The 26599-nt window shown below is 48.0% G+C and overlaps 1 protein-coding gene and 1 long non-coding RNA gene across 4 annotated transcripts; both read left to right on the top strand.

Moving 5' to 3' along the window:
- Positions 1-230: 230 nt before the first annotated feature.
- AK2 (adenylate kinase 2) lies at positions 231-20448 on the top strand. 3 transcript variants are annotated; one of them, XM_044237732.1, is made up of 7 exons: positions 235-396; positions 8236-8361; positions 10918-11028; positions 11160-11254; positions 16170-16242; positions 17420-17615; positions 19566-20448. In XM_044237732.1, the coding sequence occupies exons 1-7, from the start codon at positions 298-300 to the stop codon at positions 19568-19570; spliced, it is 705 nt and encodes a 234-aa protein (XP_044093667.1). In that variant the 5' UTR covers positions 235-297; the 3' UTR covers positions 19571-20448. The 3 variants fall into 3 exon arrangements, with proteins under 3 accessions (XP_044093668.1, XP_044093666.1, XP_044093667.1); XM_044237731.1 differs by lacking the exon at positions 19566-20448 and having other exon boundaries at positions 234-396; positions 17420-17777; XM_044237733.1 differs by lacking the exons at positions 11160-11254; positions 17420-17615; positions 19566-20448 and having other exon boundaries at positions 231-396; positions 16170-16241.
- A 1895-nt stretch (positions 20449-22343) lies between these two features.
- Positions 22344-26017, top strand: LOC122898644. The gene is made up of 4 exons (XR_006383018.1): positions 22344-22525; positions 23783-23917; positions 24583-24724; positions 25751-26017. It is a non-coding gene; the product is annotated as an uncharacterized LOC122898644 (long non-coding RNA).
- The last annotated feature ends 582 nt before the right edge of the window (positions 26018-26599 follow it).

The following is a 26599-nucleotide window of genomic DNA, read 5'->3' as shown; positions in this document are numbered from 1 at the left end:
CTACTCCGCACACCCGCCGAGAGCCCCAACACCGCCTCGGAATATGATGTCCCGCCCCTTCCTTACTCCCTTACGGATTTTGTCCAATCAAAAGCAGCTTTCTACAACCTTGCCTCATGGATGGTGAGTTGAAGTGTCCATCACACTCGGGGGCGGGAGAAGCGACCTGACGGACGTGGCGGCGGACCAGTGTTAGCGGCGAGCGGGCCGTGCGTGGCGTGCGCGGCGCGCTAGACTGGAAGCGCAGGACCTGCGAGGTGTGTGCTGGCGGCTTGAGCGGTGAGAGGCTTGGCGGCCATGGCTCCCAACGTCCCCGCGCCCGAACCGGCCCCAGAGTGTCCCAAAGGCATCCGGGCCGTGCTTCTGGGGCCTCCCGGGGCCGGCAAGGGTACCCAGGTGAGCTGCAGGGGCGGGCTTGGCGGCGGAGCCTGTGGAACTCCAAGGTCAGGACGGCCGGAGCTCCAGATAGCCCTGGAGCGGGACCTGGAGCCTAGGCCTAGGAAGGGTGTGGGGGGATTCTGGGAAGGCGTTTGGGAGAGGGTCCAGTTGGAGATCGGGGGAAGTCTGAGTTAGGGTTAGAGTTCTGGAGGGATCTCGACTTGAGGTGTGATGTCGGGATCAAAGGACTGATTTAGATTCCTTAAGGAGTTAAAAGCTGAGAGGATTTGAGCGGTAGGGTGAGCCTTCGGTTGAAGTATCTATATTACAGCCTGAGTGGCGTCAGGGACCCCCGATTCCCTACAGTGTGGGAGTGGCTTGTCCAAAGTTATGTTCCAGGCATTTGGGGTAGGGGAACCTTGCTGGCTAGGGTTAATGACTGAAGGCAGAGGAGCATCTTTAGCACGTGGGACAGTGGGGGAACTGGGGTGTGCTGATTAAGAGTTCTAAGAGAAATGAGGTATAACCTACCTGAGCCAGTTAAGTTGGGGAAATGAGAGACGGTGTCAACATACAGGTAAGAAAACAGTCCCAGAGAGGTTAGGTTGCTTTCCGAAGATAGCAAAATGAACTTCATGCAGTCTGGAACCTCAGGAGCCATGGGGCTCCAGGAGTTTGGACTCTAAAGTTACCTTCTACCTTAGCAGACTGTGGATCCTCACTTGGTGTCAGGGCTGTAATGGACCCATAGATCAGAGTTGGGATTTATGATCTCCTTTTAAGATTTGGAAGCCCATAGGTTGGATTATCAGTGTCCCCTTCCTGCTTAAGGTCTGGCATTGCCCTCCAGGCCACAGGTTCCTGTTGGTTGTTAGCTGCTTAAGATGGAATTCCTGAAAGTCCTGAGCACCTAAATGAATGGTGTTCAGGGGACAGCTGTGTGCCCACTTTTCCTTGAAATGATTTTGAAAAGCACTTGAAAAGATCTTGTCTAACTCATTCTTGAGACCCCTCTGGCACCCAGCACATCACTTAGCACTTGATGGGGTTGGAAATGGTTGAAGGACACAGATTAATGTGGGTGATGACAAGGGAAGTCTGGGAGATACAGGTCATTCCTGTGATAATTGCTTTTTGGCTCTGGGCACTAGGTCAAGAATGACCACTTTACCTTTTCTATAGCTGGAGCTGATACATCCTTGGAACTCACTGTTACCTAATCCCCTTGACCTCCGTTAACTTTGAAGTCTCTTTCCTGTTGCTCTCACCCTCCGTTATTAGGGAAACTGCTGCCGAGGAATATTTAATCCCAGACTCTGCAAATTTTTGCTGTGACTATAAACAGGGTAGCTCAAATGCATCAATTAGTTTTTCTTAGTTGATACAGAAGTTAATAATTTTATTAGTTGTGTAATGAACAACCCATCCCAGTGCTGAGACAAGGGTTTTATAGTCTAGCAAGCTTTGTAACTTCTAAATCTCAATGTCTTCACCTGAAAAATGGTGATAATACCCACCTTACTTATTCAACATTTTATGAGTACCAAACATTGGAGATAGAGCAGTGAACAAGACTGATAGGGTCCTTATTCATATAGACCAAAAGCTGACAAGGATTTTGGAAGAATGTGTTACATACATGTGTAAAAGCATCCCTACCTACCCAAATGACAACCTGGCACATCACAGGTGTTCAATAATTATTGACTTCCTCATCTTATACATTTCCCTTCCCTTACAACCAGATATTTCAGTGTAAAGAGTGATGTATTCAGGAAGTTTTGAAGGAAATTATACTTATGAGCTGATTTATAAGGGTGTGTGCATACAGCAAGTATTGGTCAGAGAAGGCTTTTTGGAAGTGAAGGAGATGTAATTGGGACTTGAGGAAACAAGTCTTTTAACCTCTGTACAACCTTTCTTTTCGTAAGTGGGACAAAAAGAATACTAGTGGTTGTAGTTTTATGGAGTTAAAAAAAAACAGCAGGGGCATCTGGGTGGCTCTTCTTGCTCTGCAGGAAACCTGCTTCCCCTCTCCCACTCCCCCTACTTGTGTTCCCTCTCTCGCTGTCTCTTTCTCTGTCAAATAAATAAAATCTTAAAAAAAAAAAAAGTAAAATAAAAACAGCAGTGTTCATAAATCAGAGGTTGCAAAGTGGCAGCGTCCAGCAGCATTTAGTCTACAAACACATCCTATATTTATTTTTTTTCTTTGAATAGGCTCTACTCCCCAATGTAGGATTTGAACTCACAGACCTCAAGATCTGAAGTCTCATGCTCCACTGACTGAACTAGCAGTCAGTGACTCCCTAATTTTTTAGGGAGGCTAATTTTAGTCACCCCAATTAGGGTGACTCCCTAATTTTTTTTTAAAGATTTTATTTATTTTGAGAGAGGGGGTGAGTTAGAAAGCACAAGATGGGGGAGGGGGACTGAGGGCAGAGGGAGAAGCAGAAGCAGACTCCCCCTAAGGAGGGAGCCCAACACAGGGCTCAGTCCCAGGACCCTAGGATTATGATCTGAGCCAAAGGCAGATGCTTAACCGACTGAACCACCCAGGCGCCTCCTAACTTTTTTTTTTTTTTAAGAATTTGTGGGGGGGTTTTGGTTTTTTTAGAGAGCACGTGACCCGGGGTGGGGGTGGGGAGAAGGCAATGGAGGTGAGGCAGAGGGAGAGAGAATCTTAAGCAGACTCCATGCGCATTGCAGAGCCCCACAAGAGGCTTGATCTCACCATCCTCTGAGATCATGATCTGAGCCAAAATCAAGAGTCAAACAAACTGAACGGACTGAGTCACCCAGGTGCCTCAAGTTTGAATACAAAAGAAGACTTGTCCCCATGTACCCATTATCCAGCCCCAAGAACCATCAGCTGGTGGCCATTGCTTCCCCATCCACTTTCCCTTCACAAATTATTTTCAAGCAGCAACCAGATAGCGTGACCGAGGTGTCTCTGTCGCCCTGTTCACATTTTTTGCATGTGTCCAGCTTATACTAGTTCTTGCAGGCCAGTCTCTGTCAGCTGTATCAGTGCAGTGACATGACACCTCTGTGAGACCCATACTTTTATTCCCCCTTTTTTTTTTATAAAGATTTTATTCATTTATCAGAGAGAGGGAGAGCGAGCACAGGCAGACAGAATGGCAGGCAGAGGCAGAGGGAGAAGCAGGCTCCCTGCCGAGCAAGGAGCCCAATGTGGGACTCGATCCCAGGAGGCTGGGATCATGACCTGAGCCGAAGGCAGCCGCTTAACCAACTGAGCCACCCAGGCGTCCCTATTCCCTTTTTCAGTCAGAGAAACTGAAGTTCAGAGGACCTGTTCTCTAGTTTACATAGCAAGTTATCGGCAGATCCGCCACCTGAATGGCTCCAAAGCCCCTGCTCTTTTATTGACTATCTCCTACCCTGGGTTAGATTTTCTCCTACCCTATACATATTGTGCTTGATCGTTTTGGTGTTAGAGATGCAGAGAGCAGCCCTTGCCCTTAAGAAGATACAGTACAAGAAATAGTCACCCTTTGCTCAGTTATGTGACAGGCCCCTAGTCAGAGATTCCACGTGTCGTCTGATTTAAACCTACAGCCCTAGAAGGTAGGTCCTGTTCTTATCCATGCCCTTTGTACTAATAAACTGAGGCTCAAATGCTGTACCTTGCCCCAGGATAAGCATAAAGAAGTAGCAAAGGCAGGATTTGAATCCATGACTGGTTCCTGAGCAGAGTCCCCATCTTTCACGGTTAACACTAGTCTGGGTGTAGAGGCAAAACCGAACAGCACGCGCACAACTCGTACCAGTGCGAAGTACCATGCGCGACGTGTCAGAGGAGTGACTGACAAATGCTAGGATTAGTTCAGGGTTAGAACAAGAACTGTCATTTGTCGAGAGTATTCCATTCTTCCTCCTACCCAGCCCATAATGTCAGTATTGTTAGCCCCAATTTATAGATGAGGAGATAGTCTCGAGGAATCCCTGGCCTAAGGTTCCATGGTAAGTTAAGAGGCAGAAGTGATACTCAAAACACAGGTTTCTGTGCTTTTTAAAAAACTTTCTATTGAAGTATACTGTATATGGAGAAAGGTACACATATCATAAGTGAGCAGCTTGATGGTTCACAACATGAATTTTCACAATTACCCTTTGGCGGCTTATATTCATGTTAAGAAACAGAATGTTGCCAGCATGGCAGAATCCTTGTGCTCCCTTCCAGGCGGGCGCGCGCACACACACACATACGCACACACACACATGCACCCTTTCCTCAGAAACAGCCACTAAGGCTCTGTGGGTTGTTATTGCTGTTTTTTAATAAGGCCATATATCATGGGTAAGTGCTAGGGCTTGCCAACTCTGATGTTACTAGCTGCGCGATCTTGGGCAATTAGCCTCTGAATTTCATTTATAAAATACAGATTAAAAATAGTTCCTACCTCCTGGGTTTGTTGTATATTATGCATACGAACTGCAATAAAACTGCATAGAAAAATTCCTTGGCATGTTGCAAACATTCAGTTAGCTGATGTTGATGAGTCCTTATCAGAGGAAGAAGGGGTAGGTGGGAGTATTTTGAGAGAGATGCTCAGAATTTGGGAAGAGTAGAAGGGAGAGGAGCTAAGGTCCTCAGAAATGCTTACGTTATGTATTCGGGAACCATCCATAGAGCTGCTGTTTACAGTGGTGCAAGGCATATAGATAGGTAAATTTGAAGGTGGAGGTGAATTTGAAGAGCTTGGGCCGTGTAGGAAGTAGATTATGGAGGACACTGAGTGCTAGACTAAGATATTTGGACTTCTCCCCTATTGCACTGACAAGACATGGAAGGCTTCTGAATGTGTACGTAGGTGTTGGGGGTGGGGGGCACGCCCAACAGTATTTTAGGAGATGATTCCAGCTACATATTCAGGAGCATGGGACGTGGGAATGAGAAAGACAGAGGCAGAGAGGTAATTTCAAAGTGAGAAAACACATGAGTTTGAGATTAAATCAAACCTCAGCAACTAATAGCTTCCCTTTATTTCTCTGAATGCCAGACACTGTGCTGAATGCTTCCATACGTAATTTTATTAAGTCCCTATTATAGCTCTGAGAGTAGACACTATTGTCTGGACTCCAGGGATGAAGACACTGTGGCTTTAAGAAGGCCACATAACTTGTTCAGGGGGGGCACAGTGAGTAAATTGTGGGTCCTAGTTTCCAACCCAGATCTGTACCGCCAAAAACCCAGTCTTGTCCCATTGCCCCCGGGGGTTTCGCAGACTGTGCATCAGAATCCCTGGGTGCTGCCTGAGAACCGCTCAGGCAGAAACTTTAAGGGTGGGCCTGGCTTTATATTTTTAGCATATGCCCCAGATGACTGTGGTAATACACTGAAGACCGAAGACATTAAACCCACCCACCATGCTGCCTGTCTGGTGGTTTCAGCCATTCTTACCCATGCCCCCCACAAAAGCCCACCTCTTCCCCCACAGGGTTCTCACAGAGGTGGCCACTGAGACACAAGTGGCTCAGGGCCTCAAGCAGCAAGAGTGTGGTCCAGGGGCCAACAGGACAGCCAGGCCTACCAGCTTGTTAAAAATGCAGATGCTCAGGCCCGGCCCTGTGGAATCAGAATCTGCATTTTAGCAGCATCTCCAGGTGGTCTGGAGTAGAAGCAGTGCCCTGAAGCATAATCTTGAAGTGTGAGGGGATGGGGATTAAACAGTCCAAAGTTGTTTCATCAGAATGCTTCTGTAGGTTGCATGTGGAGAAATGCAAAAAAGAAAGACCATGGAGGGAAGTCTTCTATTAAATGCCTACTGTGTGTCTTAATGTTTTGGGTACTTACTTCCTCAAAACAGCCCAATGTTGTTATCCTCACTACAGCCCAATCAAGTAGATAGACATCCCCAACTGACTGGTGAGGAAACAGATGCTGAGAAGTAACGTAACTGGCCCAAGGTCACACAGCTGTAGAATCCCATCATCCCGAACCGCACAAGCCCAGTCTCCAGAATGTTCCCCCAGATTAACTTCAACAACCAACAAGAAAGATTGGCAGAAAAGCTCAGTTCTCTGGGGGTGTGGCCACCACGCCAACCTGGAGGGCCAGAAGGTTTTCCATTGCCAGAGGGTCCTGACCCTCACTGGTTTTCCAAAGTGCAGTTTTTAACACGTTCTTCATCTGGATTCCATTTTGCTGTGAAGTCATGTCTTTGCTTGAACTGAATCAGTCCATGAATCAAACTGGAATTTGCTACACTGAGCCCCATCTATTTCCCTTTCCTGTGTGCAACTAAGAAAACTCCCAATGCACTGGCTTGAATAAGAATCCAACCCTACTTATTTTATGAAACAGTTGAACCAGAACACTAAATATCAATCTTCTTGAACTGATTCAATTCCTTGTGAATTCTGTGGGGTGGGGGGCTGGGGTGAGGAGAGTACTCCCGCTGTATTGTTCAGAGTTTTTCCTGTTCTGGTCTTTATTCTGCTGTGTTGTCCACCAAACTAGGAGCCTGTAGAGGCCAGAATCCATGTCTTGTTTTCCTGGCTCCCAGCAGGGTTCTTGGAGGGGGCTTCAGTGTTTTCTTTCTCTATGAATGAACGTGGAATTAGGGCTGGGGCTGCAGTGCCAGCTAAAGTTCACTGAGTGTTTACTCTGTGTCTGTCCCGGTGTATATATGTCGAGCTCCATTTGATCCATCCCATCAGCCCAGTGATGGAGGGCCTGCTACTGTTTCCATTCGACTTAGAGGAGATTTGAAAGGCAGTAAGGTGATACAGTTTTTCTCAAGTCACATATCTAGTGACTGATGTCTGAACCCCAGGAATTCTGACTCTGAAGCCCATGCTCTTAACCAAAAGGTTATTCTGCCTCCTAAAACTACTATGTAAATATATACTGTTGGCCAAATTCTCTTTTTATGTATCCTATCTCATCTTCACAGCTGCTTTCTGAGATGAAGACTTTTTGCCTTCATCTTAAACAGACCAGGAAACTGAGCCTCTGAGAGGAAAGGGAAAGAACCAGATGTGCCTGGGGGGAAACCTGCATTCCTCAGCTGGCCCCGGGTTACCTCCCAGGCCCCTGGCCACCTTACTTGACAGTGGCGCATTCATTCCTTTGGCAAATGTTCATTCAGCACATTATATACCAGGCATTGTGCTGAGTGGTTGATCTACGTGAACTCATTTCAGCTTTTCAGCAGCTGGGGTGCCTGGCCGGCTCCGCCGGTATGACTCTTAATCTCTGGGTCCTAAATTTGAGCCCTACATTGGGCATAGAGATTACTTCAAAATAAAAATCTTAAAGTAGGAGTGCCTGAGTGGCTCAGTGGGTTAAACGTCTGCCTTCGGCTCAGGTCATGATCCCAGGGTCCTGGGATCGAGCCCCACATTGGGTGGCTCCGGAAGCCTGCTTCTCCCTCTCCCACTCCCCCTGCTTGTATTCCTGCTCTCACAGTGTCTCTCTGTCAAATAAATAAATACAATCTTTTTTAAAATAAATAAACTTCGCAGCAACCCTGAGAGGTACTGATACTGCTGTTTAGATTCTTCCCATTTGTAAACTGAGGCTTTTGTGTCACTAGGGCGTATCTGGTGGAAGTTGTGAGAATAGCTAATATTTATGACCACTTCCCGTGTGCTAGGTGCAGTTTTCAGTGCTTTACAGGGATTCTGTCGTAGAAATCTTACTGTGACCCTATAATTGTTCTACATTGGACGATAACATCTGGTACTTTTATCCCTATTCCAGGTAAGGAAATCGGGCATTGGCCAAAGTCCACTGAGCCAGTGACAGGGCCAGACTCACCCCCGGGCAGCCTGATGCCAGGGCCTTCAGTGTTAATTCTGTCTTGGTTTTCATCTTCCCCTCCACAGGCACCCAAATTGGCCGAAAACTTCTGCGTCTGCCATTTGGCCACTGGGGACATGCTGAGGGCCATGGTTGCGTCTGGCTCAGAACTGGGGAAAAAGCTGAAGGCCACTATGGATGCCGGGAAACTGGTAGGTTCAATGGTCCCAGTGAATGTGGATATTCCTGCGTCTCAGTCTACACTGCCTTCTTTGGTGACCACCAGCCACGTGGAACCATGGGTATTAATTGAGATTTTCTTGAATTGAAAATTCAGCTGCTCAGTCTCACTGGCGGCATTTAAAAGGTTTGTTAGCCAGCGCGGCTTTAGAATGTTTCCATCATTGTAGAAAGTTCTGTTGGACAGCCCTGTGTGCTGCGGGGTGTTCTCACAAACTCACCCACTGCACAGACTTCTAGGGTAGCAGGTTATGTGGTATATTCTGAATGTGTGGCATTTATTTTATTCACGGTATTCCTTTTTTTTTTTTTAATTTATTTTATTTTATTTTTATTTTAAGTAGGCTCTACACCCAATGTGGGCCTTGAACTCACAACCCTGAGATTAAGCGTCACATGCCCTACTGACAAAGGCAGCCAGGTGCCCCTATTTATAGTATTCTTGAGGTTCTTTGTGCTGATGCGTTTTGTAATAGGCCCTGGTTTTAGAGCCAAAAATGAAACTGCCATCCCTAGGCCAGAACTCAAGGATATATCCAAGAGAGGATGCAGGAAACCACAGGGTGTTTTAACTCTGTTTTTGTGGCTCTGTGTTCTGTGTCTCTAACAGTGGAGTTGGTTGGTGACTGATGAAAGTAATAATTCCTCCTACTTGGGGATATAATAATAGCATTTTCTTACATTTGTAGGCCAGTTGATCTATTTGAATGGTTACAATCTATTATCTACTAAATCTTCTTTGATTAGCGCCAGAGCTTAGTTGTAACTGAGTTATTCTGGGAGTTGGCCTCTGGGAATCACCTTCAGGCATTTTAATAAACTGGAACACCAAGAAAACATTTTAATTAAACTACAGAAACAATGGTTCTAGTATAGAATATTCATGAGCAAGAAGATACACTGTGTTGTAAGTACTTACAAGGTTACAAGCCATTTGCTTCCATAACATTTTCCCTGGTTTCTTTTAAGATTTTATTTTTTTAGAGGCGCCTGGGTGGCTCAGTGGGTTGAGCCTCTCTGCCTTTGGCTCAGGTCATGATCTCGGGGTCCTGGGATTGAGCCCCACAAAGGGCTCTCTGCTCAGCGGGGAGTCTGTTCCCTTCTCCCCCACCCCACCCCCCGCCTCCCGCTCTGCCTACTTGTGATCTCTCTCTCTGTCAAATAAACAAATAAAATCTTAAAAATATGTATTTTATTTGTTTATTTGACAGAGCGAAAGCAAGAGAGGGAGAAGTGGACTTCCTGCTGTGCAGGGAGCCCAATGCGGGACTTGATCCCAGGACCCTAGAATCGTAACCTGAGCCAAAGGCAGACACTTAACTAACTGACTGAGCCACCCAGGTGCCCAACATTTCACTATTTTAAGTTCATACATGAAGATGATCAGATATACCATTTTGGGGGAAGGGGGGTAGAAAAAGGTATGTTTATCATCTGGGAATCACCTTCAGAAGTCATTTTGTGCTTGGCCCTCTGGTCTTCTCGTATCTCAGAATGTTGGTCGGGGAAGGCCTTGGCTTTATCTTTATCCCCAAATTACCTCCTGGCAGACTTTGAGATTGCATAGCTGTATCTGGGGTACCCCTACTCGCCCACCTGCCCCTTTATCTCTAGCTTTCCCTTCGTGCTTGTGAGACCTTGAGCTAAGCCAGAAGGCTAGATAGTTTGGACTTTGGGTCTTGGCATAAGATCTTGTACTGAGAAAAAATTGGGGTATGGCCATGAGATTGCTTATCTCCAGCCTTCACTTCGTCACAGAGCTTGTACTTTGTCCCCAAGTTCACAGCGGGTCCCAGGAGATAAAAGTGTTAGCAGCCTTCACGGTCATACTGGTAGGGAACTCTGTTTCTATGAAAGCTCAGGAGGAAAACCAGTTTTTAGAAGCTGGAGGGGTCCTCATTAGGGCTTTTAGAGCAACTAAGAGGTGCGTTGGGCTGGCACCTCATTTCCTTGGCTCTGACCCCGTCTTGCCAGTTCAGCAGCCTTCTCTATTACCTCATGTCCAGGTTGGCCTGAACCACTTTACTGTTAGCCTGATCAGAATTGTGAAACAGGGAAGGTTAGTACCTTCCTGCATTTTGGTCGAACCCCATTCTCCCATGGAGCCCTCCTCAGTGATCTCTCAGCCAGAAGCCCTCATCTTTCGTGTGCCTTGAGGACAGCTGATGAGTTATTATCTGATGGAAAGGATCCTGGCTAATGGCTGGTGAGGTCCTCAGGACCTCAGACACGAGAACCTCCTGTCCAGGTGACGGGCAGTGGGATCCTCTTCCCTCACCCAGATAGTTGGGACACAAGAGAATCTCCAGGGAGGAGAACACATATGTGGCAACCACAAAAATCATGAAACTGAATTTTCTTTGGCATGTGGAGCCATTCCACATTTGCTCTAATATTTGCTTCTTTGGGGTCAAGAAAACATGCTGTTTAGTCAGGTTATAGAGACACAAACTTGTGGCCCTGGAGTTGGGCTCATGTCACCTAATTAACAGATTTAAACCCAAGGTTGTCTTGTTCTTAACTTCCAGGTGAGCGATGAAATGGTAGTGGAGCTCATTGAGAAGAATTTGGAGACCCCTCGATGCAAAAATGGCTTTCTTCTAGATGGCTTCCCTCGGACCGTGAGACAGGCAGAAATGGTAGGTGCCTTGCATTTGTGTCACAATGCATGAAAACGAACTCTTGGCCCTTTATCTCGTAATTCCTTTGAGGGAAACAGCTCTGATCAAGCTCTGGTAGCTTAGATGGGCCATATACTACTCTCTTGCAGCTCGACGACCTCATGGAGAAGAGGAAAGAGAAGCTTGACTCTGTGATTGAATTCAGCATCCCAGACTCTCTGCTGATCCGAAGAATCACAGGAAGGTATTTGTCCTCTGAAGGCTTCTCCTGGTCCTGCCTCCTCAGAGCTTTATCAGACCAGCATTGCTCTTGCCCCATCCTAGCCAGGCAGCGTAGTGCCATTTTTACATGGGCTGGTCTTGTATGTGACATGCGATGGAGATACGTGGAAAGAAGAGCAAGGGGTTTGAAGGCAGACAGCATCTCAGGCCTGTCACCTTTTAACTCTGACCCTAGACAACTTTCTTAATCTATCCAAGGCTGGTTCCTCCTGCGTAGAGTGGGGTTAATAAGACCCGCTTCGAGGAACCACTGTGCATTTTACATACCATGACCTGTGTAGTTTGGAACCTTGCTTACGGGAGGTACCTCAGAAAGATTCCATGCCTTCCATGGTTATCTCCAGTGCCCTGAAATCTGGGTTCATTTGGGAGTTGCCCTACCTTGCTGTAGGTTTAGTAGTGTGAAAATAATATGACCACCTATACAAAGTTTAGAAAATGGAGGAAAATTTTGCTCGTGTACAGCCACCTCAGCCAAACCCACTACTGCTTTGTACTTGTTTCAGGGCGCCTGGGGGGCTCAGTCCATTAAGCGTCTGACTCTTCGTTTTGGGCTCAGGTTGTGATCTCAGAGTCGTGAGATCCAACCCTGTGTCCGGTGCCGTGCTCAGCACGGAGTCTGCTTCAGATTCTCTCTCCCTCTTCCTCTGCCCACCCCCTCACTCCTTCTCTTACTCTCTCTCTCAAATAATGAATCTTTAAAAATAAATAAAGTGCATGTTGCTTAGAGCACCAGGCTGACTCAGCCAAATGAGGCATGCAACTCTTGGTCCCAGGACTGGAGGTCAGATCCCCACATTGCGTGTAGAGTTTACTTAAAACAGTAAATAAAGGGTGTCTGGGTGGCTCAGCCGTTAAGCATCTGCCTTTGGCTTAAGTCATGATCCCAGGGTCCTGGGATTGAGCCCCATTTCAGGCTCCCTGGTCGGTGGGAGGCATGCTTCTCCCTCTCCTGCTTGTGTTCCCTCTCTTGCTGTGTCTCTCTGTCAAATAAATGAATAAAATCTTTTAAAAAAAACAGTAAATAAATACAATCTTTAAAGTACATGTTTCTTTGTAGTAGTCACCGCTGAATACAGATATGCTTCTGTTTCTGAACAAGTTTGCCCTGAAAGGGCCACTGTTTTAGGCTACAATTTCCTCTACCCTGTTTCCCTGTCCACTCTGCCATCTGCTTCCAGAAATATGTGGGAAGATCTTGGCCACTAATAGGCCTCCTCCCATTCTCATCTTTATTGTGGGCTGTGTCTTTTAGCTTTTATATCCCTTAGTCATTTTGATGGAGTCTCAGGAAGGTAGTCAGTCTGCCATCTTGAACCAGACGTCTGTGACCATTATTTTTGCTTGCTGCTTGGTATTTCACAGTAGACGAGCCATCATTTACTCACTTGTTCCCTTATTGTGGTACAGTTGTGTTTTTTATAGTTGTCTGCTGTTTATTTAATGCTGTGACCATCCTACTATGTGTAAACTTTTGGAATTAATTAGAAGGAGAATGTTTTCTTGTTGTAAACTTTACTAAGTTGATTTCCTCATGAAGATGCACATTTTTTCTATGGGTCTGTAGTTCATATCTACAAGGGCAGAGGTAGACATATAAACAGACAGCGGGGTGAGTGTTGACAGGTGTTTTCCTGAGGAGCTACGTTAGGTATGGTGGGATCCACTTTATTGACGCTGGAGGCCTTTGCATCGATCAGCCCATGTTTCTGGGTGCCTGTTCTGTGTGTAGCACCATACTGGAGGGTACAGAAGAACAATGTGCCCATCTCTGACCTCAGAAGAGTCTACAAGCCATACGAGAAACCTGGGCTGATTAACACAGTGGGTAGTCCTAAGGAGCGAGCCTGGGAGCACAAAGGGAAGGCTGCCTAGGAGAGATGTAATGTCAAACATGCCTTCCTAGATGGAGAGGATTTCGGTGAGGCTTTCCAGAAAGGGAGTAGAGGTGGGAATGAGTACAGGTTAGGGGAGGGCCTCTAGCTCTAGGGGTGGTGGCAGAGTGTCTTTCCAGAGTTGGAGGAGTGATCTGCGGGGCTGGATGGTAGAAAAAGTGCTATTGGGAAGAACAGATAGGCGCTTGACTGGGGAAGGTTGGCCAGGGTGAAGAGGGTAGACAGATTCGGAGTCATGGGCCATTTTTAAGCCATGAGGTGTTAGGGCAGGAGCAGCATTCTAAGAACATTAGTTTGGCCCTGGCGTACAGGCTAAACTGGGGCAAAAGAGAAACAGACAAGAGCCCACCTAGGAGGAGGATTCTGATCCCCACGTGGAGTTGTCGAGGCTTTTGACTGGTGTTGGCTGGTGGGGAATGAAGATATGCCGAAGAGCAAATTACAAGGTTGTTGTAGAGCATGAAGAAGACCCAGGGTCTGGGTTTGGGGGTGAGTGATAGAATACAACCACCTCCCTCACAGAGTAGGACACACCAGACTGGTAAAGCAGTTTTTTTCAGATTCACTCTGGATCAGTGGCAGAACTAGCACTGAAAGTGGGCTTTCTGCCTCCTGGTCCACTACAGTGAGGGTTGGAAGAAAAAGCAGCAGGGACTAGTTGGTTTAATTTGAATCTTATTTAAATCTGACATGATAAAAACGCACTGTAAATTTTGATTAGCTCTGACTTCACTTCTGACGATATTATGAGTCATTACTTTAAGTCTTGAATATGTATGGTTGGCGGTTATGGGTTTTAACTTTCTCAGTGTTGGCTCTCCGATATCCTAATTATCCTGCCTGTTGGCTGTCCTAATGTCTCTTTTTTTTTTTCTTTTTCTCTTTTTTTTTTTTTTAATTTTCTCAGTGATTCTTAAGCATTTTTTTTAAGATTTTATTTATTTATTTGAAAGACAGAGATCACAAGTAGGCAGAGAGACAGGTAGAAGGGGAGGAAGGGAAGCAGGCTCCCTGCTGAGCAGAGAGCCCGATGTGGGGCTCGATCCCAGGACTCTGGAATCATGACCTGAGCCGTAGACAGAGGTTTTAACCCACTGAGCCACCCAGGTGCTCCTCTCCTAATGTCTCAAGCCGTCCACCCTTTGCGGCTGAGAAGACAGGCATCTGAAGTGTCCTCCTCAAGACAGCAACGGCTCTAGAATCCCGGCTCATGTTCCTCCCAATCACGACCCCCACCACTAGGTCAGGCTCAGTGGTCCTTAGAGCTGTTGTGGTTGGTACTGAGACCAGTCCCACTTCGAAAACTTGGATCTTGGACTTTCTTTTGTTGTCCTTCTGGGGAGTGAGCCTGGCATTCCTCTTAAAATGAAGTCTGAGCGCGGGGAAGGAGCCATGTGTTGTCTGTATCTGGAGGGCTGAGGGAATCAAAGTAAGCGAAAGATATAGGGATGTGGAAATGAAAGAGTCAGGTCTGCTGCAGCCTGGCTGCTGTGTGCCTTGTGCTTTCCAGAAGGGGAAGAATCATGGTCCATGTCTCAAGCTTGCAACCCTTTGCAGGGGGAAAGCTGTAGCTGAGCCCTGCAGCCTCTCCCCAGGTCTCCCAATAGAGGCACCAGAGGAACTTCACCAGTGACTCAAATAAAAGGGCCTGACAACAGGCATAGCCATCAGTGTAGCCTGTTCTACTCAGCCATCACCTTGCCCCCACCAGTGCTGTAAATGGACCACTTAGCCCCCCAAAAGTGTGCTGTTGAGACTGAGGAAGGGGAAGGGGGAGAGGGAGAGAGAATCTCAAGCAGACTGCTCTGCGTGGAAACCGATGCAGGGCTTGATCTAACGACCCTGAGATTGTGACCTGAGCTGAAGCCAAGAGTCCAACGCTCAACCGACTGAGCCACCCGCGTGCCCCTGCCCAGGCTTTGATAGTCTGACCCGGACTTTCGCAACGGATGTGCCGAGATGTGGATCCCCTCAGCCATCAGTTCAGCTGGGTAGGCCTGGGCTATTCCGGAGGGGAAGCACGCAAGTGCTTAACACATAAATGCTTCCGCCGGCGCCAAGAGGTGAAAAATGTTGGGAAGCTCTGGTGTAACAGACCTTCACCAGGAGAGCAGGCATCCATTCAGTAAGAAAGCCCAGGTCTGCACAAACGTGGCAAACTAGATGGTCCCTGGCTGCTGGGCAGTGTTTGGCCTGCCTTCCTCCCTTCTTAGGTTTCTAGGCTCCTGTGGCATGGCCCCTCACAGTCAGGAACTCGAGTTTCCGGCCCAAGGGGTGCCCAGCTACGTTTTCAGCACCCACTAAACACTTAATTCTTGGGCACGTCCTGACTTGTTGAGTAAGTCCTTTCCTCTGGTGCCAGTGTTCGTATTGCTTGGCCCTCCGATGCTTCAGGAGTGCCGTACTGTCTGGTGCCGTTCGCCATCACACCTTTCTGGTTTTTGTAACCGAACTGGGATAGAAAATAGGGTTAGCTTCTTTGTCCTCTGGCCTCCATGGCATGTTGTACAAATCTCTATTAAAGGATAGTCACATTTATTTTCGTTTTTTCCTCATTTGTCCCTCCCACTAGAGTAAGCGCTGCTTTTGATCAGGCATCTTGATTCATTGCGGTGCGGCCCCTGGATTCAGTATGACGCCTGAGTCGGACTAAGCACTTAATAAACGTCTGTTGGGCGAGTGGGTGAATAAAATGAAGGGCTGTGTAAGACCAGCACTGGGTTCCTGAGTTAGGTGCTTAACGCCAGCCTCGGCAGCCAGACGGTCATTACCATATTGGGTCAAAGTAGAAAACATATTCCCTCTGGCATAAGCTTCCTGGAAGCCCGGCTATCTTCCCCAGAGAGAGACGCCTATGGCAGGGTTCTGGCTGGATAGAGTCCTCATGTCTAGCTCCTCTGTCATTGCTTATCAACCTGGAGACCCCTGGGGTGCCGGGGTACTTGCAGGCGACCTGACTCATGTTCGTTTGCTGTCTTTCAGGCTGATTCACCCTCTGAGTGGCCGTTCCTACCACGAGGAGTTCAACCCCCCAAGGGAACACATGAAAGATGACGTATGTAAACCCAGGACAGGAAATTTCCTTTTCCTTCCTTCCCCTTTCTTCATTTTTGTTCTCTGTTCTTTCCATCTTCTCTTTATTCCTACCAATATGATTAACTTAACCGTGAGAAATACCACTACCAAGTAAACCTCGTGTGCCGTGGCCCTTCTGTCTACACAGCGCCTTCCCGGGTGGTTTATTATTTGACTTTGAGGTAGCTACCAGCACTGGCTACTTCACAGTGCCCAGTTTATACCTGTCTTTGGTCCAGCGCAGCCCCTCTCTGTTATCATGGTGATCTAAATGATTGACTAACCTCAGGAGAGGGCTGCTTGGAAGCCCAGAAGCAGAGCCAAGCTGGGAGAACAGGACTGAAGAGAGATATGTTGATTGGTCCTAACTTTAGAAGAATGTCCTCTCTGTTGACTCTGCTGTGTCCGACAGATTCAGACTGTTTAGGCTGGATTAACGTTGCCAAGTGCCCAGTCTGCAGTGGCTTTCAGATGTGACAGGGAGGGTCTTGTACATGTTCACTATAACATTTGCAGTACTAGGTCTGTTTGACCTGTTCTAGAACATGTAGGTGAGAGGGAGAATCCTGGGTTTGCCTTTGTCCCTTCAGACAAGTTCGTCAGGTCCTACAGGTTTCAGAGCCCTCGTGTCCGTGTAGCCACGTATCCCACGACTGGGAACTCTGCCATTCAGAGTTCTTTCTCATTCACTTGCCACTTCTACAACACTGATGGCCGACACCCTAGTGAAAACACCGAATCCTTTGCCAACTAAGGTTACAATGGCAAATGCATCTCTGATTTTTATGTATTCTCAGTCTCGAGGGCGTGTATCTTTCCTGCTTCTGATCCTAGAAGTGTTCATCTTGGAAGCCAAGCAGCCTGAGCAGAAGCTGTGAGAGAAGGGCCTTGCCTGTCTTCCTCCCATAAACCCCCTTCCTCACACTTTGCTGCTTCAGGCTGCCCGGCTGCTCCGGACTAGTTGGTCTCCTCCTAGGACCAACTTCCTGGGAGTCGCAAAGCTATTTCGAGTTCCACAGTGGAGGGGATCTAGATCATCTTTCTTTCCCTCTGATGGACTTTGGGAGCAGACAGCATCGCAAATCTGCACCTGGCATCATCAGATAAGGAACCTTGCTCACCGTCCCAGACTTTCACTGCCCCCTTCCTGTTCTCAGGTCACTGGGGAGCCCTTGATCCGACGATCAGATGATAATGAGAAGGCCTTGAAGATCCGCCTGGAGGCCTACCACTCTCAGACCACCCCGCTGGTGGAGTACTACAGGAAACGAGGGATCCACTCTGTCATCGATGCCACCCAGACCCCCGACGTCGTGTTTGCCAGCATCCTAGCGGCCTTCTCCAAAGCCACATGTAAAGACTTGGTTATGTTTATCTAATGTTGGGTCCAAAAAGGAATTTCTTTCTTCCTATCCCTGTTGAGGGAGGGTGGGAATTACAGAGCAGGCAGAGGGAAGCTTCCTGAGGCCAGCGAGAATACCATTTGTTACACTGATTAAAAAAGCCCTTGCTTGATGTCTCTTTAGCGTGTGTGCAACTCATCTCATCTGTGTGTGTGCGTGTGTGTGTGTTCGTTGATTTAAATACATGTACACTCTTCCTTTTTTCTAAGGTACAGGCAAGATTGCTCTGCCAGCTGTTTACTTCTTTAACCATAGTCTTGATTTTTATTTATTTTTACCAAGATAACCTAACTCAGATATCTGCCAGGCACCGCAGTTCTAGAACTTCATGGTCCCTCTCCCAACAGCTGAGTAGGAGTCCAGGATCACATAAAGTCAAGCAGGGCCAAGGTTCCCAGTGGCAGATGTTGGCAGGGAATTCCACTTGTTTTCTACCCCACAATGAAAAGCCACAAGTCAGTATGTGGATGGGGATTGTTTTTTTTTTTTTTCCCCTCAGTGAAAAGAAAAGGGCATATACACTGCAGATTTCAGAAATAACTGGTAGAGGTATCACCATTGAAAGATCTAGGCTAAGGTAGAAAATTTCTGTGATTTCACAGTGCTGTAAAGTAGGGACCCCTTGGGCCCCGTGTGTAGAAACCCAATTGTTGCCAAAAAATTAAACCCAAGTCAATGGTCCTCTTGAATTCATGCTGCCTTCCGAACATCCAGGCTGAGCATCTGAGAGCAGCCAGGCCACTTCCCAGAGAGACCAGGACAGGTTGGTTTGTTTGCATTTTTTAATGTTGATCTCAGTCCAAGTACGAACAAAACTGGTTTGGAGGTGCTCTGTTCTTGGCCTCATTAGAGTTTACTCAAACCCAGTCTCTGCAGGATATGAAACCGCAATCAGATGTGTCTGTTGTAAACTCAGACTCTCTCCACAGACTCCCCAAGAAAAGATCACCCAAAATAAGATCAACTATGACAGGAACCAGCTTTTACTCCTAACTTCAGTTCTCCATCTGTTAAGCATTTCCTGAGGTCCATGCTGGGCTATTTGACTTGTGGCAAACAGGTGAATTAATAGACTGTTGGAAGAGGCCACAAAACAGCAGCTTCTGGGAAAACCATTGGAAAACCAGTGGCAGGCCCAGTAAATAATGTCGCCAGCCCTGGCACAATCTGCTGACTTGGTGCAGTGGGCTCTAGAGTACCAGTCCCCGTCGGACCTGAGTCTCCTGCTGTCTGTGGAACTCTGAGAGGGCTTGTCCCCTGTCCACCTGGAAGCTGGGCATGGGTACGTGGCCATCTTGCTTCCCTTTGGTCTGGTTCAAGTGAGTGTCTGCCAGCTCTGCTCTGCCTTGCCTCCCTGCCTGTAAACTAACTCCGCCCATTCTGAACAGAAACCTAGTCTGCCATGGGGCATTTCTGGGAAGCACATGACTTCAGGGAAGAGGAGTGAAACCAAAACTATGAGCTGTGTCTGCAGTGGCTTGGGGCCCTTCTCTGGGAGAGGGAGACCTCACAGATCCTGGAGTCCACTCCCCTTTCCCAGGGGACAGCTGCAGCCACTTGGCCTCGAGGTGGCTGGCCTTGAGTGTTTGCTAATTGAATGTGTGTGATCCTCCTCAAATACTTGTCACCTATCTGTATACATAAACGTGTGCATATTTGGGCTGCTGGTGAACCTAGAACATGCAGGATGCATATGTCCTTTTGGGGGGTGGTCAGGATTTAGATTTTTGCTTCATTTAATTACATGGCCTTAACCTTAGCAGGCATGAGAGCTTTCTCCCGACAGAAATGTCCAGTGTCTGATGCATTTGGTTGCTGGGGCATGCATGCCAGCCTTCCCTGATATTTACTTGGTTTTTAAAAACCCATTTTGTTCTCTCTTGTTTCCTCTCTATTTCAGCCTAGTAGCAGAAGGCCAGGCGAGACTGCACCACTGTTCATCACCCCGCGGCGTGATTCCTGCTCTTAGGTGCTGGGCAGAGGGGAGGGGTGGTCAGGGTGAGGATGGAGAGGGAGGAATGGTGAGGGCCCAAAAGGAGTAACGGAGAGCGACAATGTGATAGGCCGTCTCTTTCACACGTCATAGAGGAGTCTGAAAAGGGGGGAAATTAATTTTTTTTTTAAACCTGATTAGAGGCTGTAAATAGAAATAGGGAGGTACAGTATTATTTCTAAGGAAGCCAGGTTTCCTTTACTGTGGATTGGTGACAATATTTTTTAAAGCCAAATGTCCTAAGACCTCAGTTTTTATCTCAGCCTCATGGGTTGCCAGTCTGAGAATGCAGGAAGTCAGACTGTTGCCCCGTCTTTCCAAAAGCCTGGAATGGCGGTGGTTCGACTCCTGGCCCTGGTTCCCTTGAGACCCTGAGATCAAAAGATCATCTCTGCATTGAAAAGATTGGGAGGGGGCATGTTCATGGGGCCGTGGCTCAGCCAATCAAGTTTACTGGAGTTGGGGGAAGGCGGGGCTGGTCTCCCTCCTCAACCACGTACTGCTGTGTACTGGTCCCTGCCCTGTTCTCATGGGTCAGCTCCCAGCAGCCACCCAGCATCCCTGCACTCTTGCCATCTTGCATCCATAATGTGGGAAGGGACCCTTATTAATAAACGAGCAAGTGCCCTAAGCAACGTCATCCAAAGATTGTCCTTTCCATCCTCAAATCCTGTGACTGGGATCAATCGTCAGCACTGTGATGTATTATTTTCAATGAGGTGCCTTTCTTAACTGACCAAATGCTGCCTTGTTTGGCCCCTAAATCAATAAAGTATGTTAAAAATTTGTATCCCCTGTTGTGGCTTCTTTTTTTTTTTTTTTTTTTTTGAGGGGATCTGGGCTGGAGGAAAAAAAGGCATTGAATTCTGAATCTGGCTTGGAAACTCCTTCTTGTCACTAGAAGTCACAAGGCAGGAAGGTCCACGTGTGTGCTCCTAAGATGAGCCGCGAGCTCTTGAACTTTAGCTCAGACGCAGGCAGGCTTTTCTTGCCCCTAAGGACAAGGCAGCTCGGCTTCGTGGCGACCGCGCTGTGCTCAGAGCTCAGAGGATGTGCGAGGAATCCCGGCCAGTCGTTTACTCTGCTCCTGTTTCCTTGTCTGAGAAAAGAGGGGTGTGATGCCACCTTCTCAAACTTGTTGGCATTAAATGAAGTTTATAAAAAGAAGCTTTGTGCTTGGCGCCTGGCACACAGCAGACACTTGATAAGTGTTAGTTGGATCAGAATATATACAAAAATATCTGCTTCGTGCCGGGCTGGAGGATTGTTGAGTGGACAGCTGTCCGCAGCCTAGAAAGCCAGTGCTTCTCATCCCTAGCCAGATTTTTGGCTGTCTCTTAAGCTGTCTCTTCAACACTCCCGGTTGCTTCTTTATAAATCCATTTCCTGCTCAGCAAAAGAGCCAAGCTGAAGCTCTCAGGCTCTTTGGAAGAGTCGCCTCTGTCAGGCCAGCTTCTGAGAAATGACTGCTATTCCCGAAACTAGAGGAAGCTGGGCTGGAAGCACCGCCATTCTCCAGGCTTGCTTGTTCTGGAGAGATCCAGAGTGGTCAGGGGCCTATAAAGGCCGAGTCTTGAGCCATCTCCTCCCTCTCCTTCCCCAGCTCCCCACCTCTCCTGCAGTCCTTTCAGGTGCCCACATGACTGACTCACTCATCTTTTTGTTCCCTGAGCTATTTAAATGCCCCATGAAAACCTTCTTCCCTTCCTCAATTGTCGTGCAACAAACTGGGGGAAAGATCCATGCACCCAGTCCAGGAGGCCGCTGCGTGGTGCGGTTTGGAAGAATGGCCTGTGAGAAGACTGGGAGACCTGTCGGTCAGGGCTTTCGGCTTGGTTTCCTCATCCGGAAACTAATTGGAACCATTCCCCTGCCTGGAGGACTGACACCAGGCCAGGTACCACACGTGGGCTTCTTAGCTAAGACCTCGCTCAGCCCTCCCAGGGCATCCGGGTGGTCAGAGCTGTCCTCTTACAAATGAAGCGAGACCCTGAGCGGCGAGGTCACACAGAAGAGGTGGAGTGTCCCCTTGACCTTGTAGCTGAAGGGATTTAGCACCTGGAGCGGCTCTACAGCAAGATGGGCCCTTCTGGGTGCCTTCTTGTTCACGGCCACTCGCTGCCAGTCTGAGGACCCAGGGGAAGTGTCTCAGGCTCTCTCGTGGGCACAGAGCATGGCAGACAACGGAATGAAGAGCGACCTTGGCCCTCAGGAAGCCTCAGAAGTCTTAAGAAGGCAGCTTAGTGAGTCAGAAGACAGACTTCCGCCGTGAGACCTCGGGTGAGTCATCATCTCCCGCTCAGGTGTGCTGGCAGCACTGGGGACCAGGATTCCCCGCACACCACACACGCCCAGGTGTGCTGATGCTGTGCAGAGAGAAAAACGTAAGCCTTGGCTACAGCGCTTGTCTTGTAGACTCTCAGGGACCAAGCCAAGGACTCTTAACCTAAGGATCCCCCGGAAGTCCACGGGCCTCTGAAATTGTGTGCAGAATTCTGTATTTCTGTATTTTCCTAATGACTGATCGCCTCACAGAGACTTAATGCTTACTGGATGATAGGTTCTGCCCACGCTGTCTCACTCCTCAGTAAGCCTGTGGGAGTGAGTGCCGGCCTTCTCTCCGTGGGACGCGTGTGCACTTTGAGGCTCGTACATCTAGGAGCGGCAGAAGCCAAGAATGAGCTCAGCCGTGGCTCACACCCCGGCCTCTCCCCGCTGCGCCATTGCCTGGACACTCGGCTGGGAGCAGGGAAACGCTCTCAAGGCACTCGTGACACAGAGGAGTCGACGAGCCACGGATCTGAATGGGGAAGAAACTCGAGGAGGCTTGTCTGGCACGAGGACGGACCCTGCCGGCGCCGCCTCAGGTAAGACCGTTTTCTATTTCCTCCTTCCTTGGCTTCCTTGCGGTGGTTGCTGAAGCTCCTGGATTCGCAGAACTCTAGGAACCCGTCCTGTTCCAGAAGGCCAGAGGAGCAAGTTGCGAGGGCACAGAGAGGACTCTGTTCCCCGCCAGTACGTTCTAGAAAGGGCGGCAGCAAGAGGGTGTCTGTACCGGCTCTACGTCACAGCCATTCCTCATTCCTCGTAGACCGCAGCCCCTCACAGCTCATGGCACCGTGTGATTCATGATCCCGGGGGGACTGCTGGCCGGCTGACCTCTCGGGAGAGTGGCAGCTCTGTGTTCAGAGACATGCAGAGTGATGATGAGCTTCCCTCCCAGAAGACCCCTTCTGGGGGCCCCGTGGAGATGAGGACCCCCCCAGCAGAGAGCAGGCATGGGTGGGAAGACCAGGTCCTGTGCAGGTAGCCCTCAGACTGAACGACTCTGCTCTTTGGGGGTAAAATTGCCATGGAGCAATCATTACATTGTAGGGGGTCCCTTAGATAAAGACTTCGGGGACAAATATCTCTGAGCTTAGAGCTAGGAGATCATTTTGTTTCCTATTTAGTCGGTCTTTATTCTACTAGGGAAGAAATGCTTCATTTTCAACTATTCCTCTTTTTGCCCTGGCTAGAAGGAGACCCCTTGTGTTCGATGCTGTGCTTTCCTCTGTCAGGGTTTCTTAATAAAATTCTCACCCACCTCACCCAATCTCCGTCATTTTGTTTAGTGTTAATGTGCTTGGACATGTCTTGAGTCTTTCCAACTGCCTTGAGTCTGTTCTGGGAAAGAAGGAGGGAGTAAAGAAAGGGCTACTTTACAGGCACCTGGATGGCTCAGATGTTTAAAGCCTCTGCCTTCGACTCAGGTCATGATCTCAGGGTCCTGGGATCGGGTCTGGCATCGGCCTGCTCCTCCCTCTCCCTCTTCTGCTCCCCCTGCTTGTGCTCTCTTGCCCTCTCTGTCAAATAAATAAATAAAATATTTTGAGAAAGAAAGAGAGAGAGAAAGAAAGAAAGAAAGCGGGCGGGCTACTTAAGTGGTGCGGGAGCTGAGGCTGCAGAGAGGATCCAATAGCTAGCTAGCTTCAAGGCAGAGAGGGTGGGACCGGGGTGGTCCATGCAGAGGGCGGGACCTTCCAGGTGGAGGCGGCTGATACTAAGGGCTACTATTACTTAGTGAACCCCTAGGGTGCTTGGGAAATCTACATTTGCTTGGAAACCCTGTTTTTCAAATGAAGCATAGGGACAACAGAAGGGAAGTTTTTCTGCTCAAGAAGCCAGAAGAGCCAGAGACAAGTTGATGGCCACTTTAAGCTTGACCCTCCGGCCGTATTTGCCAACTCTCCCAAACACAAGGCTTCAGTGCTTCGACCGTGAGTTGGGTGACCCTTTGCTGTGGTGGGACTGAAAAGAAGGGAGTCTTTTGGTTTTATTGTCAGCTCCGTGTTCAGTCATGTGCCTGGAGATGGGGGCATGGGTTCTGCGGTGACAGAGATGACCGGGGGTTAGATCTAGGCACTGATGTAGCTCACTGCATGCCTTGGGAGCCGCTTTAACCTCCAAGTGTCAATGAACTCGTCTGTAAAAGGAGGCTCATAGCACCCATCTGTGGGAGGCACGGTCCATACAAACTGAAGAAATAGCCCAATAAAGGATGCTATTTACCTTTTTTCCTGTGGCTCTGTGCCAAGGAAAATAAAGGACTCCCTGTCGTGGCTCCCAGGTGTTTCAGAACATATATCTTTATCCCTGTTCCCCAGTGCTACCTCCGACCCCCTTGGTGTACTGCACCAAACCGGACCAGGCTGCTCTTCACTGGGCTGTATCCTGAATAGCCAGACATGCCCCTGGGTAGGGGTGGGAACTTGAGTCTCCTCCACAGGGTTGTTGATGTGGCAGCCTACCTGGGTTTAGATGGACATGGCCCCCACAATGCCGAAAAGTCACTGAGAAGAAGACATTCTGTCGTTGAAGATGGAGACAAGGGCTATTGTTGAAACCACACATCGGGCTGGTAGCACCTGCTCTTATTCCACAGACCGCTCCCGTGGCTGCCTGCAGGAACGGCCTTCCTGGAGGACAGGACAAGAGGGAGCCCAGAGGAGAACGATGGGATGGACCAGATCCCTGTGCACTTGGGTTGGACGTGACACCAGGAAGGAGGGCCGAGAGAGTCTCTGGTGAGAATTTGTTGGCTCATCCTTTGAAAACCTCTGGAAACTGCCCTAGAATAAAGGAATGAGGGCAGTGCCTCTCTCTTGGTGTGCGTGTCAGGCCTCAAGTTCACATACATCAGGGGCTTGAGAACATTGATGATCTGTGTGCTCAGTGTGTGTTTCCTAGCTGCTGGCTCTGGCTCAACGATTCCGCTTGTTAGAATATCCTAAGGAAATGACTAAGTATAAGTATATGCAGCACTTTTTTACAACAGTAAGAATTGGAAACAACCTAAATTTCCAACAAAGGGGAGATAGGCTATGATGATTCATTCGTGGAATAGTATGCGATCATGAAATAAATCATTTTTAAGACAAAAATTTCAAGATAAACTGTTGAGTATATAAACATAGATTATAAAACAATAGAGAACGAGTTCATTTATTTTTAAAGTAAACTTTTTATTTTGGAATAATTTTAAGTTTACAGGAAAGTTCCAAAGATAGCACACAGAGATTTCTGTATATGCATCACCCAGCTTCCCCTGCTGTTAACATAATCATGGTATTTACCAAAACTTAGATGAACAGTGGAACATTACTAGACTCTGATTTTATTTGGTTTTTACCAGTTCTTCCACTAGTGCCCTTTCTTCTGTTCCAGAATCCAACTCAATATGCCACATTGCACTCAGTCGGGGTTTTTTTTTTTTAAATCATATGTAAATAGAAAAGCATCTGGAAGATTGTAGACAAATATATTAACCATGGGGTGCCTGGGTGGCTCGGTGGGTTAAGCCTCTGCCTTCGGCTCAGGTCATGGTCTCCGGGTCCTGGGATAGAGCCCTGCATCAGGCTCTGCTCAGCAGGGAGCCTGCTTCCCCCGCCCCACTCTCTGCCTGTCTGCTTATGATCTCTCACTCCCTCTCTGTCAAATAAATAAATAAAATCTTAAAAAAATATATATTAACCATGACCATAGCTGAGTGATGGGACTAAGGGAGATTTTTCTTTTTCTTTTTCTTTTTTTTTTAAATTTGTTTATTTAAGTCATCTCTGTGCCCAACGTGGGGCTCGAACTCATGACCCCGACACCAAGAACTGCGCACACCTCACTGACTGAGCAAGCCGGCTCCTCAGAAGATTTTTATTTTAAAATCTTTCTTGAGTCTTCTAATTTTTCCTGTATGTAACATGTCACAGAATTAACAACAATGAATGCCTCCAAGCTAAGCTGATTACTTCTAGTATAGCTGTGTTGTGCTGTGGATTACCTATTCATTTGTCCTTCTCTTTAGACTGAGCTCAAAAGGAGGGGCCACATCCGCTCCATCCCTCCCTCCCCACCTTACAGCTGGGGCTCAGGCATGGGAGGAGGCACTGACATGTGGTTGAATGAAAGAGCAGAGTCAGAGAAGTTAATTGCTACTAACACTCAGAGATTAACTAGTCTTAGCACTCTTCCAGCTTGAGGAAACCCCAGACTTTTATTTCCCCAGTTTAGTAAGCCCCAGCAGAAGCACAGGACCTGTTTTTAGAGCTTACAGTCTCGGGGCCCATGGGTGGCTCAGCTGTTTCACATCTGCCTTTGGCTTAGGTTACAATCCCAGGGTCCTGGGATCGAGCCCTACATGGGGCTCCCTGCTCAGTGGGAAGCCTGCTTCTCCCTCTCCCGCTCCCCCTGCTTGTGTTCCCTCTCTCTGTGTGTCTCTGTCAAATAAATAAAGTCTTTTAAAAATAAATAAATAAATAAAGTTTACAGTGTCAGGGCTGACTCTCATGCCCATCACTCAAGAGTCACTGGTCAGTTGATCAGGTCTATAGATGGTATCCGAGGTTCTGCTATTTAAAGGGGGTGGGGGATGGATGCTGAGCAGTTTACACACATCAGACCCAGCC

This window comes from Neovison vison, chromosome 2 (genome assembly GCF_020171115.1).
Source record: "Neovison vison isolate M4711 chromosome 2, ASM_NN_V1, whole genome shotgun sequence".
NCBI classification, from domain to species: Eukaryota; Metazoa; Chordata; class Mammalia; order Carnivora; family Mustelidae; genus Neogale; species Neogale vison.
This window is presented reverse-complemented; position numbering and strand designations above follow the sequence as displayed.